Source organism: Equus przewalskii, chromosome 29 (genome assembly GCF_037783145.1).
Source record: "Equus przewalskii isolate Varuska chromosome 29, EquPr2, whole genome shotgun sequence".
Lineage (NCBI taxonomy): Eukaryota > Metazoa > Chordata > Mammalia > Perissodactyla > Equidae > Equus > Equus przewalskii.
Window position 1 is genome coordinate 28,716,424 of NC_091859.1, and position 16,412 is coordinate 28,732,835.

Genomic DNA, 16,412 nt, shown 5'->3' on the forward strand with positions numbered 1-16,412 from the left:
GTTGAGCACACAAACTTAACCACTACGGCACCAGGCTGGCCCCATTTTTTCTTTTCTTTTCTTCTTTTTTTGAGAAAGATTAGCCCTGAGCTAAGATCTGCTGCCAATCTCTCTCTTTTTGCTGAGGAAGACTGGCCCTGAGCTAACATCTGTGCCCATCTTCCTCTACTTTATATGTGGGACGCCTACCACAGCATGGCTTGCCAGGTGGTGCCATGTCCGCACCTGGGATCCGAACTGGTGAACCCCGGGCTCCTGAAATGGAAAGTGTGAACTTAACTGCTGTGCCCCTGGACCAGCCCCCTATTTTTCTATTTTTACCTTTTTCTGGACTTGGTGAGAGGAGATGAGATTTCAGTGTTTGCCATTCTGCCACCTTAAAGCTACTCTGCCCTCTAAAATGTGGAAGCAATAGCGTCCTTTTTCTATTTTCTTTTCTCCTTAATAGCAATTTTTCCTTCCTATAATCGGCCAAATGCCCCATGCAAGAATAGCGTGTGTGGATTAGCAATTCAGCTTCCCAGAGTCCAGTTGTAGTCATGCAAGTTTTTCAAATTTAAAAGTAATTTTTTTCTGCCTCTGTTTTCTCAAAGATTCTTTGACTTTACAATTAAAAAAACCCAATTACCAAGTGACTCCACTGAAGACCATGCCTATATAACTGTCTATATAATTTCGGTCACGTATATGCGTAACCCCTGGAGTTAATGCCTGCACCCCTCGAAAAGAGGGCTCCCCTGCGCTTGAGTGGGCATTCGGGTTGCCCAACTTATTCTCTGAGCCCCGCAGGAAAGAAACTTCTGATTGTTTTTCTCACAGACATTTGAAACTGTGTAATTCTTGACTCTACAGTTGTTGTTTTAATTTTGTAGAAATAATTTAGGAGAAGGCAGAAAAATATTTTTCAAGCACATCCTATCGCCTGCTATTTCATTCCATGTACTTCATCTCACTTAATTTTCCCAACCACCTCGTGAAGTAGCAATTACTACCCTCTCCTTATAAAGGAGAAACCTGAGTCTTGGGGATTAAGGTTGGGCTGGTCATTAGGGGCAGGAGCAAGATTCAGACCCAAAGACAACATCCATGTCTTTAGAACACACCAAACTGAGAAGTAACTGGAAACATCGTGGAAAACATGTTCTTGCAAGAATTGCTATTCACTCAGCCCTTGTAATGTACACATCTTATCCGTAATCTTCATGAACTCTGTAAGGTAGGTATCATCACTGTTTCATAGAGAAGGAAATGGACCCTCAAAGAGGTTGATTTGCCCAAAGTCAGTCTCACGGTTGGACACGAGTGGAACTGAGATTAGAACCCAGTTGGTGTTGTTGCAAGCTGTGAATTTTTTTCATGAGTAAGCTAGCTCTCTGGTGAAGTCGCTGGTAGCAACTGTTTACTGAGGTCTAATTACATGCCAGGCACAGGACCTGTATCCTTCATCTGAATATAACTACGTTCCTGGTTTGTTGCCACTGCGCCCCAGGAAAATGGTGGGAGGAGTTTTGCAAGTGTATAGAGTCTGACTTAAAATGTGGCATTCACAAAAGTCCTTTTGGAAATGCCGGAAAACACACTTCAAGGAGACAGGATATCTTCATCCAGAGCAGCTGAAACTGGAGAGAAATAGAGGCTCTGGGTAAGTGCAGATGGAGAAGCCATCCATATTAACATCTGGGGATAAAATGTATGATGGCTCTAAATATGCATTCCAAGTGAAAAGTCATAAAGGCAAGTTGCAGTCCACCTGCTTTCTCTACATAGGCACCTTTTAAAAAAACTATTTTATTGAGGTCATATTGGCTTATAACATTACGTAAATTTCAGGTGTACATTATTATGGATCAGTTTCTGTATAGACTGCATTGTGTTCACCACCAACAGTCGAGTTTTTATCTGTCACATACATATGTGCCCCTTTACCCCTTTCACCCTCCCCTACATGGGCATCTTTAGGTAGAATGTTCTATGGACAGTAACAGCAGGATTTAATTTTTTTTTTTAATTTAATGATGGGGAATGACAGAAAAGTTCTGAAGAGGGATAGTGGTGATGACTGCACAACAATGTGAATGTACTTAATGCCACTGGACTGGACACTTAAAAATAGTTAAAATGGGAAATTTTATGTTATGTATATTTTGCCACAATTAAAAAAGTGCATAAATTATAAAAATTAAAAAAAAATAAATTTAATGATGAGTAATGATTCTCCCATGCAACGAGGAGGAGGCCAATCAGTCATAAGGTGCAGCTAGAACCTCTCTGTTGAAAAATGTGTATTTGGCTTGTAACTATTTGAATAATTGAAAATAGGTTTATTGAAGGATAAACTACCAAATTAGCTCAATCTGGTTCCAACATTAGCATATTTATTATTAATATAGAGATTCTGATTTCAAATTTATACTGAAGAGAGAAACATGACAACACCCAGCCCAGGCCGGAGAGAGTTTCTGTGCTTCCTGTCAACTACCGCGGCTGAGATGCAGCGCTCCGTCCTTCAGTTGGGGTTCGCTAAGTGATGGAAGACTTTGCTTTAATGTCAGTCTTTGAATTTGAATTAAATGTAATCCACCACTGTTAAAAAAAGATCTCTTGAATCACAATCAAATATGCTCTGAACATCCTGGAAAAATGTTCACCAGTGCCAAACGATATGTGAATGTGGATGCATTCACACACTGTTAGGTGCTTTGGAGAACAAAGGAAAAGTGTGTCATGGTTCCTTTTCTTAAGAAGCATGTCATCTAGACAGACACCAGAGGCATTTGCATTTCCTCTGCTTGAATTTCGAAGCCTCTGTAGGTTTTCGTGTTTGGCTCTTTCTAGGAACACAGATCATAGCCCAAAGCCCTACAGAGGGCTTCTTCCCTGCACACCTGAACATCGTGTGGCGTGCCCTGCTTCCTTCTACTCTGTCGATAGCATCATCCTCCGATATTATTTATTTTCAATCTCTACTCTAGAATATAAACTTCCACAAAGACTTTATCTGAATTGTTTGCTCACGTACCCCCAGCTCCTAGGATAATGCCTAGCATAAATCAGGTGCCCAATAAACATTTGTGGAATTAAATTGAATCAATAGGCTAGGTAGACTCAAATATTTGTTGAATTAAATTGAATTAAAAGGCTAGGATTGGTAACGTGTCCAATTGACACACAGCTAGGATGGGGCAAGCCAGAATGGGAGCCGTGCTAATTCCGGCATGAAACCAAGGGAGGAGAAGTCATCAGGAGGAAGGTCTGGTTACATGTGAGACGTAGCCCAGAGGTCAAAGAAGATGAGGAAAGAGACAAGGGCATGGGCTATCGGGTGCTAAGCAGAGAGGGAACGGTGAGGAAGAGGAGACAGGAACAGCCTCCTGGACGGAGAGTCGGCCATCAGAGAGGAGAGTAGAAGGGTGTTAGGAATGTCACGTGCAGGTTCTTCCTTCCGGGGGAGGGAGGGGGTGCTTATGCACATCATGGAGCAGAGAGTGAGACCTTGCTGCTGAAGAAAAAGTACGGGGAAATATGGTAGAAAAGGGATGGGTACAACGGTGAGTTTAAACAAGATGGGGATGTCACGGCAGAACAAGAATTAACGGGTAGTCTGTTCCAGAAGCCTCGGCCTTCTCACTGCTGAGCACAGCCCACCCGCTGAGGAGCAGGGAGGAGAGAAGGGACAGGGACAGAGAGGGGGTCCGAAACTGCCTCAGGGCAAGTTTGTGCAGTGGGACAGGGCAGATTTGTAATAACCCCGGTGTGAAGAGTTCTGTGCCAGCCCCCTGGAGCTCAGGGTCGCCTGGAAGAGGGACCAGAAGGGCAGTCTGTGGCGTCACCCAAACGTGAAAGCCTGTGTCCGCAGGACGCCATAAGCAGCCAAAGGGCGGACGAGAGAGGGAAACGGCCCCCTCTCCGAGGCTCGCATTTATTCACTATGTCTTCTTACTGACACCCCAGTGTCATTAAGTACCGACATGTTCCATTTCCACAGAATATCTTTCCTCACCTGCAAGAATAACAGGGAAGGTCACATTTTTAAAAAAGATTAGGTGATCGTGACTAAACAGAACAAAAGCAATCTTATTCTATTTAAAGAGGCTGTGCAATGGTTACACGCCAATTAGAGCTGGGGCTCTATTGTCTGGAAAAGTAATAAAGTAATTCAAAAAGTAAACCTGAAAGTAACGTGTGCATTGTTGGAAATGTGGACAATACAGAAGAGTTCAACAAAGAAAAAGACTGTCATGACGTCATCCAGAAGGAAAAAAAATTTAAATATGTTGATGATTTTAAAAATTACACTCGTTCCGTATACTGTTAGTACACAGTGCTTTTCATACATTGTCATGAATGTTTTTCTACATCATCAAAGAATTTTAAAATATGAATTCACTGGCTGTGTAAGATTATATATGTACTATATTTAACTTTTTTTGAACTTTCAGCCTGTTTTCAAGTGAAAAATTTCAAGCTGAAAATTGCTGCAATGTATATTCTGATTATTAGAACAGATTTCAAGAAGTGGGGTCAGTAGGGCAAAGAATATATTTTCAAGTAAAAATTTTAAATTGTTTTTTGAATAAGTAATACATGCACATGGTTCAAAAAGCAAAATGACCTGAAAAGTCCACACTGACAAGTCTTGTTCCCATCGTTGCTCCTGTGTGCCTTATTGCTCCTTGTTCCCTATAGTAAGCTTTTCTTTCTTTCTTTTTTTGAGGAAGATTAGCCCTGAGCTAACTACTGCCAGTCCTCCTCTTTTTGCTGAGGAAGACTGGCCCTGAGCTAACATCGTGCCCATCCTCCTCTACTTTCTATGTGGGATGCCTACCACAGCGTGGCTTTTGCCAAGCAGTGCCATGTCTGTACCCGGGATCCGAACTGGTGAACCCCAGGACGCCAAGAAGAGGAACGGCGAACTTAACCGCTGCGCCACCGGGCTGGCCCTGGTAAGCTTTTCTTTTAATCCTATTATTTTTCCTTCCAGTCTTTCTTTCGCAATTGTGTATCCTTATTTCCCTCATTCTCACAAAAGAGAATATTTACATGTTGTTCCATGCCTTGCTTTTGTCACCTCATTGTGGATCTCCCTGTATCAGTTTGTAGAGATAGTTCTTGTTGCTTTTGGCTCTCATTGCATTATGTTCCACCTTGCAGATGTACCACAGTTTATTCCACTAGGACCCCAGTGTTGTTTTCTTATTTTCTGCTCTTACAAACAAAGCCGTAAGGAATAACCGTGAAGAATGTCAGTACATTTATGTTCGGGAATATCTGTAGTATAAATTCCAAAAAGTTGGATGTAGGGCGGCCCCTGGGGTGTGTAGGGCTCCAAGTTAATATCCTTTGCAGGACCCTTGTCCTCATAAGTGATTTGATTTTAAAATGTTTACAAAATCCTTGGGCCCATGTGAGGTATAGGAATTTATCAATGAAGATTTAGTGTAATGAGTAGAAAAGAGGTACTTAGGCATTTGTGGATTGTCCAATAAACGCAAACAAAGATTCTTCAGTGTCTATGCACCATCTTGTTGTGTTCTTTATTGTCAAATGTGCCATCCCTGGCTGACTTCTCCCACTGTTAAGATAGAAGGAGCAAAACTGTTATTACTTGCAATGCTCTGGCTCTTTGGAACCTATTTGTATTGAAACAGTATAGACTTTCTGGCCTCTGCAGTTCCCCAATACCATTTATTTCATGCTGTTTACAACATTACTCATGTTGCTACACCACCCATCTTGCCCCCAGTGACCGTTGGCTTCCAGTGGCTTTCTCAAAGGTCATCACTGTGCTGTGTTGATGGTAGCCACCCATGCTAGTCTTACTCAGAAGTAGGCAGGAACATGCGAACGATTGTTTGTTTTCTGACCGTGTTAAATTCACCATTTGGAATTTTATAGCGTCAATGTAGAACACCACATTTTCCAACCATGTCTTCTCTTGAACTTTTAGGCTGCGGTTACTGCATCTCTAGACATGATTTCTTTCAGTGTTGACTGCACCCTGACAAAGATTCAAGCTTTAGTCAGGCTCCAGAACCTTCTTCTAGGCCCATGCGTGTACTTCCTTGTAAAATCTTATTTTAGCAAGAACCTTGCTAAATCAGTTTAACCAGAATCCCCCACCCTCGATATCTAATCACCCTCAATATCTGGTTAGGTTCCTCATCCTTCACCATCTCCCAGGCCATGACTGACCACCCTGGTCTTTTTTTAGTAAGAAATTCTAAGTCAGTTTAGCCAGAATCACCCTTACCTCTGACGTCTCCTCATGGTAATTTTCCATCCACCGATGCCTACCCTGCTGCTTGGCTATAAATTCCCACTTGCCCAAGATGGATTCGGAGTTGAGCCCCGTGTCTCTCTGCCACAGCAAAATTCCATTGCAGTGGTCCCTATACCTATCATCATGGTCCTGAGTAAAGTCCACCTTACCACCTTTAACAAGTGTCATTGAATATTTTTTTTCAACAACCCCTGCCTACCGCATACTGTCACCAGGGGAGGCTAGGCCAGGTCCCAGGAGCAGAGTGAGAAGAATGGTCCCATCCACATGATGAATGGCTGTTCCTTGTCCAGTGCAACTTAAGACTGACCTGGGAGAGCATGCCATCACCCCATCAACTGAAGGCAGAAGAGGACATCAATTGGAAGGGTCAGTTGTGGAGCAGCGGTCTTGAAGACCTTCAGAGTAGAAAGGAGTGGCCACAGCCAGAGGGCTGCCTGACATGTGGCACAGAGCCTGCAGGAGGGTGTGGAGACCTTGCTGGGTGCAAGTGGCAAGGGGCGCACAGGGTAATGGATGCCTGTCACCACCCTGCCACACTCAGATGCTCTAGACCAGAATCAATGCCACAGTTAGAATGCTGACAAAAGAGATGTGAGGCTCAAGTCCAAGGGTTAGGCGTGGATGGACTGTCAGTGCTCAGAGGTCTGAATTTGTCCTGTGTCTGATGTGAGTCACCCCAAATCAACACGTCAGTACAATTCTGGCAACCCATTATCATTCTGGCCGGTGAGGATGATCAGATCACGTTGCCTTCCTGGAATTGAGGCTGGCTGCAGAATCCGGGGACTACTCCGGAGGCATGAGTCTGACTTCCTGGGGACATCTGGTTGATCCCACATGAGGAGTGCTCCCTGAAGGGGAGAAATAGGAACTGGGGCCCCCTGTCAGTGTGGCTAGTCCCAGGCATTGGATGGTAACTTACAAAACTGCGAGGTGGTTGCTTCTTGCAAATGGAGCCCATACAGGACCAGTTTCAGGTTGAGGCCACTGCCCAGGTGGCACTGCTGGTCCTGGCTAGTCCCGGGTACCTGAGGGACACTTAGAAATGAAATTTGAGGAATCCACTCTAAAGCAGGGGTGGGTGAACTTTTGTGTGTGTAATGGGTCAGATAGCAATTTCTTTAAGCTTTGCCGGCTCTATAGTCTCTTCCAGAGCTATGCACTTCCGCTGTTGTGGAGGGAAAGAGGACGGACAATATGTAAACAAATGGGCATGGTTGCGTTCTAATAAAACTTTATTTACAAAAACAAGCACTGAGCTGGACTTGGCCTGCTGGCCACAGTTTCCCAACCACTGCACGTGGCCCAGGGCCCAGGGCAGAGGCTTCCCTTGCCTGGGTCTAATGGTGCTAACGGGACTACAGGATCAAACGATAGGTGCGTCTGTGATTCTGGTAGATACGGTCAGACTCCCCTCTACAGAGCTTTCATTGTGGCAAATTTATCACTGACAACCAGCAATTTTGTCTGTTTTCCTACAGCCTTGCCAAGAGAATGCTTTATCTGATTTTGAATTTTTGCCAATTGAATAGGTGAAAAATGGTATCTCAGTGTGATTTTAATTAGCATTTCTTTTAGTTTGAGTGATATTGGGCACCTATTTGAATTTTTTTATGAACCATCTGTCTTTGGCTATTTTACTATTGGGTTGTTGGTCTTTTTCTTCCCGATTTATAGAAGTTCTTTATATATTAAGGAGATTAGCCCTTAATGTATATTCTGTAGTTGTTGGATAGTATAGTGGTCTATATGTGTCAATGAGGTCGAAGTGGTTGATAGTGTTGTTCAAATGCTTGAGATACGTCGTAATCATTCAAATGGAGTTTCCCAGCAGGCATTTCCCAGCAGGTGGGTGAGAGGCCTGGACTGGAGAAATAAATTTGGAAATAATCAGTATAGATGGCATTTAAAATAATGAGATGGGTGAGGTCACCTAGGGAGGAAATGTAGATAGAGAAGGCGTAATAAAAACTAAGCTGTCAGGCATTCTAAAATTTAGAGATTGAGGACGAGCAACCAGCAAGACAGAGAAGGGGCTTCCAGTGATGTAGAAAAGGAAGCAAAAGGCAGACTTTTTGGGGGGCCAGCCCCGTGGCCGAGTTGTTAAGCTCACGCGCTCCACTGCAGGCGGCCCAGTGTTTCGTCGGTTCGAATCCTGGGTACAGACATGGAACCGCCCATGGAACCACACTGAGGCGGCATGCCACATACCACAACTAGAAAGACCCACAACTAAGAATATACAACTATGTACCAGGGGGCTTTTGGGAGAAAAAGGAAAAAAATAAAATCTTTAAAAAAAAAGCCAGACTTTTTGAGAAGCCAAGTGAAGAAAGCATTTCAAATAATTTTTTTTTTTTGAGGAAGATTGGCCCTGAGCTAACATCTGTGCCCATCTTCCTCTACTTTATATGTGGGACACCTGCCAGAGCATGGCTTGATGAGTGGCGCGTAGGTCCATGCCCAGCATCCGAACCGGTGAACCCTGGGCTGCCAAAGCTGAGCGTGCAAACTTAACTGCTGTGCCCCTGGGCAGCCCCTGTCACAGACTTTTTTTTTTTTGATGAAACATGTTTTTAATGAGCACCTTCTACTTTAAAACTAGTTGTCTATATGAACTCTATCATTTGGAACTTAGACCTGGAAAGGACGTTAGTTTTAATTTACTTGAAAATACCTCATATTTTCATTTTATAGTGAGTAAGGTTGAGTTCTACATCACGCTCACTCAAAATTTTGTTTCCTGTTTCCTAACATCATCAAACTTGTAGAACTCTCCAGTTCCTTCATGCTCTAATTGCATGGATGTTTTAACCTTCTCTCCCTATACGCCCTTTACTTTGCCCTTTTTTTTTTTTTATTGTGGTCATAATAGCTTATAACATAGGGAGATTTCAGTTGTACATCATTGTTTGTCATACACCATGTCAGTATGCCCCTTCACCCCCTTCCCCGGTAACCACTAATTTATTCTCTTTGTCTGTAAGTTTATATCCCATATATGAGTGAAATCATATGGTGTTTTCCTTGCTCTGTCTGGCTTATTTTGCTTAACATGATGCCCTCAAGGTTCATCCATGTTGTTGCAAATGGGACGATTTTGTCTTTCTTACGGCTGAGTAGTATTCCATTGTATATATATATATACCACATCTTCTTTATCCATTCATCTGTCGATGGGCACTTGGGTTGCTTCCACGTCTTGGCTATCGTGAATAATGCTGCAATGAACATAGGGGTGCCTAAGCCTCTTTGAATTGTTGATTTCCAGTTCTTTGGGTAAATACCCAGTAGTGAGATAGCTGGGTCATATGATATTTCTATTTTTAATTTTTTGAGAAATCTCCATACTGTTTTCCATAGTGGCTACACCAGTGTGTATTCCCACCAGCAGTGTATGAAGGTTTCCTTTTCTTCACAACCTCTCCAACATTTGTTGTTTTTTGTCTTGGTGATTATAGCCATTCTAATGGGTGTAAGGTGGTATCTAAGTGTAGTTTTGATTTGCATTTCCCTGATGATTAGTGATGTTGAGCATCTTTTCATGTGCCCATTGGCCATCTGTATATCTTCTTTGGAAAAATGTCTGTTCATATCTTCTGCCCACTTTTTGATTGAGTTATTTGTTTTTTTCTAGGTCATTTGTGTGAGCTCTTTATATATTATGGAGATTAACCCCTTATCAGATATAGGATTTGCACATATTCCCTGTCACATACTTTTAAAGACTGAAAGAGATGAGAAATCTTACTGAGGACTCATCACTCGATTTGGTAACATGGAGGCTGCTGGTGACCTTGACAAGTGTACTTCAGTGGAGTGGTGGGACAAAAGCCTGGTCTCCCAGAGGGTGAAGTGATTCAAGAAGTACAGTAGGCTGCTGGCCAGTGAAGGGTTAACTCGATGTCTGAGATCAGAAGTTTAAAGATCTGTCTGAGCAGTCATGTGTTTTTCACGAGCCGTGTTTAGCTGCTCAAGTGCAGGCAAAGCATAGTGAGAGCTGCGTTTAACCAGAGCTGTCCAGTAAGCAGGAAGGAGGCAGTTGAGGATATATGGACTGATGGGGCCAGGAATGTAAGCTGAAAAACGAGGAGAGACCTCAACAGTGAAAGAGTGGTACAGCAATGGATTGGAGGTCTAGGTAGGTCAAAGCCCAGGTTATTATTCTCATAAACACAACATATATACACAGATCACCCCAGTCTGCTTTGGGTGAGTTCCACACTGCCTCCATGTTCATCTAGTTTATCAAGAAGTACAACAAAACTGGGTAGATATTTCTTAAATTTTATTCTTGAGTTTACAACAATTCAAAGATGGCAGATGCCCATTATAAATGGGTATACCAGGCCATACATACATTATAAGGCAAGGAAGCCCAATGACTGAAAGATTTTTTAAAATGTACTTCATTTGGCTACATCATTGATAGTCTATAGTGTGGAATTTCTGATGTCTCCCAGAAGATACATTACCATAAGGTTCCATTTTATCAAGTTTGAAGAAACTTTATTTTTTAAACAAAAAAATGGTTGGTAGGCAAGAATGAAAAATATGTTTTTAAAAAGATTATCTGTGTATAAACAAAGTATCTGATAAATTAATGAAAGGAAGCAGTTTGGAGAGCAGGAGTTTATGTTGTAAAAAAATAAATACTTTGAATTTACATTATATAAGACTGATAATAAATGATTTTTGTGGCTAAATAAGAGAAGTCATCTTATCGATTGCATACGTATGTAAGGCTTTCAAAAAACGAGCAAAAATTTTTTTAAAGGAATCTAAATCCCTTTTATAAATTAATTCAGCTAATCAGTAACTGACTTTTCCATGTCTTTATTTTTTTTCCTATTACATGCCTTTTAGACTTTTTGTTGCTGTAACCAAGATTGGGTAGCAAAAGAGAAAGGAGACAGAACTCATCAGCCATCCGGGTTATTTATCAGCATCTGTGGAAATGGCTAGATCTGGGAAAGGCGGTGGCAATTAAACGTTCTATGAAATAAGGCATTGCTGTTATTTATTCTAAAGTTTTCATTTATCTGTGTTGTCCTCAGTGTTAGGAACACCAATAATTGAGAGTTGGCTACACTTATCATCAAGATGCATTAGATGGAGCTTTCCCTGTCTGAAATCTAAAAGACATAGCAATACGCTATTGGACTTAGGAAATCCTGTTTCTCTGGTCGATTTCCTCTCAATTAGTCAGGTACTCTCGGTACATTTGGAGGGTCATAGAAAGAGTACTGCCTTAAATGTTCGGGGACCTGGACTTTAGTCACAATTTGGTCACTTTGCAGCTGTGCAACTTTAAAAATGTAACTTCTCTGAGTTTCAGTTTCTTCTGCTGTAACAGAGAGATGGGCATATCGACCTGACTTTTCACAGGTACTGCTATGACTGCTAAATAATAGTGTGTGTTTGAATGTGCTTTAGAACATGTAATGCACTAGACTAAACTTGTTGGTAAATGCCTTAAAAAATGTGATTTGCTGTGCGCTTTTTTATGTTAAAAAAATCAAAATAGAAATCACTGAAAAATATAAATGAATCATACAGCCCAAACGTAAACAAGTAATTTACAAACACTTTACAGTAAAATCAAAGAAGTTATTTATGAATTTTTTAAAATAAAAAATCTTTGCAGCTAAATATTCATCAACTTAATCATTCTTTCTTTTATAAGAATGTTCACTATGTGACATTATAACTCTCCAAAGGAGAAATTCTATAATTAGTTCAGTTCTCTGCCTTAGAAACTTCATTATAAGGCAGGAGAATGGAATAATTAAAGTTTTAAAATAAGCAAAAATATATAACTCTAAACCAGTCTCTTTATTTTAAAGAGCTTACTAGGAACACTTCCCCAATATATTTATAAACAATCTTCTATTTATATAAGGTTAACACTAACTCACAACTTTAACCATGATGATCAAAGTTGATGTGGATTTTTCTTCCCTTATCAGTTAAATTATTAAATATCTGACAGTCTTGAGAGATTCCACTGCATTTTAAAAATGAACTACATGTGATATAAAAATGCTTACCTATTGAATAATTAAGGTGTTGGTCAAGTGTTTGGAATATAGATCAGAGTTTTAGAAAAATATTTGAGAAACACAGTAGTGTATATGACAGAGTCCCATGTAGAAATAAGCCTGTGCAAACAGATGATAAGTACAGGCATGAACAATAATTGAATCCACCAGCTTCTCTTTTAAAATGATGAGCCTAAAAGTTTCAACAGACTTCTTCAGAAGAGCAAATGAGTCACTCACTCATTCTAAATCCTATAATATCTTGGTTATATTAAATGGTATATATTTTTTAATAAGGAGAAACTATTAACTATAATGTAGGTAACAAATACCAAATTCGGGTAAGTAGTAAAATTTTTAGACCAAATGACAAAATCATATCAATAAAATGTGTTTAAGAATAACTATATACTGCTAATATTCCAATAGTACTATGAGCTTTGCTATCAACAATCCAAGATTAAGTTCTCAAAAGCTTCTCTCTCTGTCTCTGTCTCTCAAACACACACACACACACACACACACACACACATACACACACAATTTCTCACACTATCTTATCTCTGCAAATGCAGCTCAGATTTCTTCTGTTTTTGACTGTTAGGTCCTCTGAGAAAGATCAGCATTCTTTCAACAAATCAATGATCAAAAATGGCCCACTGGTTCCATTAAAGATCTTTCAAGGTCATTCTGTGTTTAAAGGGTAGCCTGCCAAGAACTTGCAGAGTTGAAATTAAATTAGCATGGGCATGTGGGAAAAGCAGGTAAAAGTGAGTTTATCTTATGCTCAGCAGAATGTATTTAGGTCAGGTTAGGAGGAAGTAATTGGTAAATTTATCCTCAGCTAGCAGAGAGGTGGGCATAGTCAAAGCTATTAAAAGCTTGGTTGGGCCCCTTTCATTTTGTAGTATGCTTTGCAGTACAACACATCTGTGAGACAAGAAAGGCTAAACTACAACACTGTTTCCTCTAAACCTAGCATTATAAGTTAAACAATAGTAAAGTACATTTATGCTACACCTGTGGTTTTAAAATTATTCATTGTAAACATCCTATATTCTTTCCTATGTAGTTAATTTCAGAGCTTGAGCTTATATCTATATCTATGTCAAATTATTATTTATTCTATGAAAAGCAGCACAAATACTGTTCATTCTGGTTTCAACACAAATTCCTTAAAAAAATGTTAAGGCCATTTAATTGAATCAGGGCCAACTGAAGATTACCCTGGCAGAAGTCACACTACTGATTAAGATTTTTGAAAAAGAGCCGTAAGTGGTTGTCTTGTGTTTTCCTCCTGGGCAACTTGAGAGAAGTTTGTAGGATTGATTAGTCTCCAACATCTCCATCTCGATCTCCAATAAGCCAAAGAAAATGAAAACTTAAGGCCAGCAGGGCTGTCCCCAGCAGATCGCCCAGAGCTGTGAGATAGGGGATGGAGAAGCTATCCGGGTCCTTCCCTTTCCTCCAGAAGTGATGGACCATCCAGTCAGCAATCCACAGCAAGGTGAACACCTAGGAGAGAACACCAGGGCTTACTCCTGTCGCTGGGACACTCCTGGTCTGGTAAACACGGCCATGAGCCTAAACCATTGCTTTCTGAAAGGAACAGCATGCATCTAAGTCAAGAACCATGCTCGAAAAGAAGAAATATTTAACTGATAGAAACATTTTCTTCCCACAAGAAAAAATTCCATGTATCTCTGCAATAAAACTTTTCTTCAACTTTTCACGCATATCTTCTCATTTTCTTCTAGCCTCCCAATAACCACAATAATCCTTATACTTAATAGTATTGTACAGTTGCCAAACCACTGTTATGTTTCACCTTTTTCTGTATGATAAACCTGTGAAGGAGGAAGAAGATATCTGAAGGAAATAAAAAGTAAAATAAGGAATTATTTAACATTCTTCTACCGCAGGTATATTGAGTGAAATAAAGATGGAGAACTGACCATTTATTTACTAATTATGAGGCCATTGGTGGCTCGTCAAGGAAAACTTCAGTGCAATGGTGAGAACAATAACCAGAAGGTAAGTGTATTGAAGAATGACTTGTCGGTATAGCTGTAGACATAGACAGAGAGTTAAAATATTTTAAAGAGCCTTTTAAAATGGCAAGCTTCTTACTATTCTGAGCCTCAATTTCCTTATTTGAAGAAAACAAACCCACAAAGGCCTCACGTCTGCTATACTTACTTTGAGGCAGTTAATAAGGGCCTTGGTTTAGGGGGATGGAGAGACAGGTAAGAGGGCAGCACGATCTCAGGATATATTAATAAAAGCATAACGTGCAGACCGATAGAGAGAGTCAGCCCGCTGAACATGAAGGGGTCGGGCCACATCTAGGCAGTGTGTTAGGAACTTGTTCACCCTGCGTCCTCAGTGCTAGCCAAGGGATGGGCTTACAAAGCAGACACTTGATGGATATCTGACTAGATGCACGCGAATCAGCGTCACCCGAGAGACTCCTTAAGAACAAGAACCGTTCGTCCTGGGCACGGATGGGGGACGTAAACTGACGAAGGCTACTGCGTCAGGAGACGCTAGTTTATCACAACTTCAGAGGGAGAGTTTCAGGCTAAAGGATCAAAGTTCCCCAAAGAGCTTTTTAGAAAACAATTTGGGGGGTCTATAAATGGGACAAGTTACGTAGTAAACTCTGTATTACCGGAGTATATGGCTGTTCAATGAAGAAATTTGCCAAGTGAGTGAGTAATGTGTGCAGGAGAAGCAAGAGAATAAGGATAGGCAATTTCTCTGGGATTGGCAGGAAATGTAAATAAATAAATCTCTATTATATATGTATTATAATATATATTTATATATTAACAATACATTAGCAATACATTTATATAAATACATTTATATAATGCATTTCTCACATATGTGGTATATATAACCTACTAATTCCCTGGACAGCATCTGCGCTCACTGGGAGATTCGTCTGGAACAAGGGTTGGCAAACTACAGCCTGTGGGCCAGATTCAACCTGCTGCCTGTTTTTTGTACATATTTTCTTGGACACAACTCTACCCACTTGTTGACTTACTGTCTATTTATCTATTATTTACTCCTCACAACCTTCTCATGGAGTAGGTACCATTATTATCCCTGATGTTCATATTGAGAAATGGAGTCAGAGAGGTTAAGGAACCTGTTTTGGTGCTTTGATGACAGGACTATGTAGTTGTGACAGAGACCATATAGTCCACAAAACCTTAGATATTTACTATCTGGTCTTTTACAGAAAAACGTGTGCCAACCCCTACTCAGGAGACAAATGCTTACTCATATAGAAAGAAAGAAAATGGCATCCTTACCTCATACCCCAAAACAAATTCCAGGTAAAGACTCAAGTATAAAAAACAATACTTAAAACGTTTTTTTTTTGGTGATAATGATTGGCCCTGAGCTAACATCCATTGCCAATCCTCCTCTTTTTGCTTGAGGAAGATTGGCCCTGAGCTAACATCTGTGCCAATCTTCCTCCATTTTGTATGTGGGACACTGCCACAGCATGGCTTTATGAGTGGTGTAGGTCTGCTCCCAGGATCCAAACCAGTGAACCCAGGCCACCGAAGCAGAGCGCATCAAACTTAACTACCATGCCACCAGGCTGGCCCCTCGAAAAGTTTTATAAGAAAATGTAAGAAAATGTCTTTATGACCTTGATGTAGGGAATGATTTCATAAATAAAGTGCATAATATTTTAAAGGAACAGTTTATAACCTACATTAAATTAAAGATTCCTGTGATTCAATAAACACCATAAACTTAAAATCATGCCCCAGGCTTGGAAAAAAAATCTCTGCATTTCATATAATTGACAAAGAATTAGTATTCAGAATATTTAGAGAGACTATCCAGAGAACTCCTACAGTTCATAAGAAAAATAAAGAATCCAATAGAATAGAAAAGGAAAAGATGCTCATATGAAAAGATGCTCAACCTGAGTAATAATATGGGAATTCAAATTACAACCACATTAAACTCCATTTCATACCCATTTGACTGGCAAAAATCAACTTTTACACGATAATAATAGCAAATATTGTTGTTGAAATGGCCTGTGATGGGGCCACGCA

The 16,412-nt window shown here is 40.5% G+C and overlaps 1 protein-coding gene and 1 long non-coding RNA gene across 9 annotated transcripts in view; one reads left to right on the top strand and one right to left on the bottom strand.

The window, feature by feature from the left end:
- Positions 1–16,412, top strand: part of LOC139080386 (uncharacterized) — a 45,589-nt gene that overhangs the window by 23,438 nt on the left and 5,739 nt on the right. The window contains exons 3-5 of one of the 3 annotated variants that reach the window (XR_011534870.1): positions 4,719–4,943; positions 14,247–14,358; positions 15,575–15,671. This is a non-coding gene — a long non-coding RNA (uncharacterized lncRNA). Of the gene's footprint in view, positions 1–4,714; positions 4,944–14,246; positions 14,359–15,574; positions 15,672–16,412 lie in introns of all 3 variants that reach the window. The other 2 variants (XR_011534871.1, XR_011534869.1) reach the window with 2 other exon arrangements.
- The window catches only part of SLC41A2 (solute carrier family 41 member 2), a 124,619-nt gene continuing 118,761 nt past the window's right edge, over positions 10,555–16,412 (bottom strand). For all 6 annotated transcript variants that reach the window (XM_070600771.1, XM_070600768.1, XM_070600770.1 and 3 more), the window contains exon 11: positions 10,555–13,839. In XM_070600771.1, the coding sequence (XP_070456872.1) occupies positions 13,654–13,839 (186 nt within the window). In that variant the 3' untranslated portion in view covers positions 10,555–13,653. The remainder of the gene's footprint in view (positions 13,840–16,412) is intronic.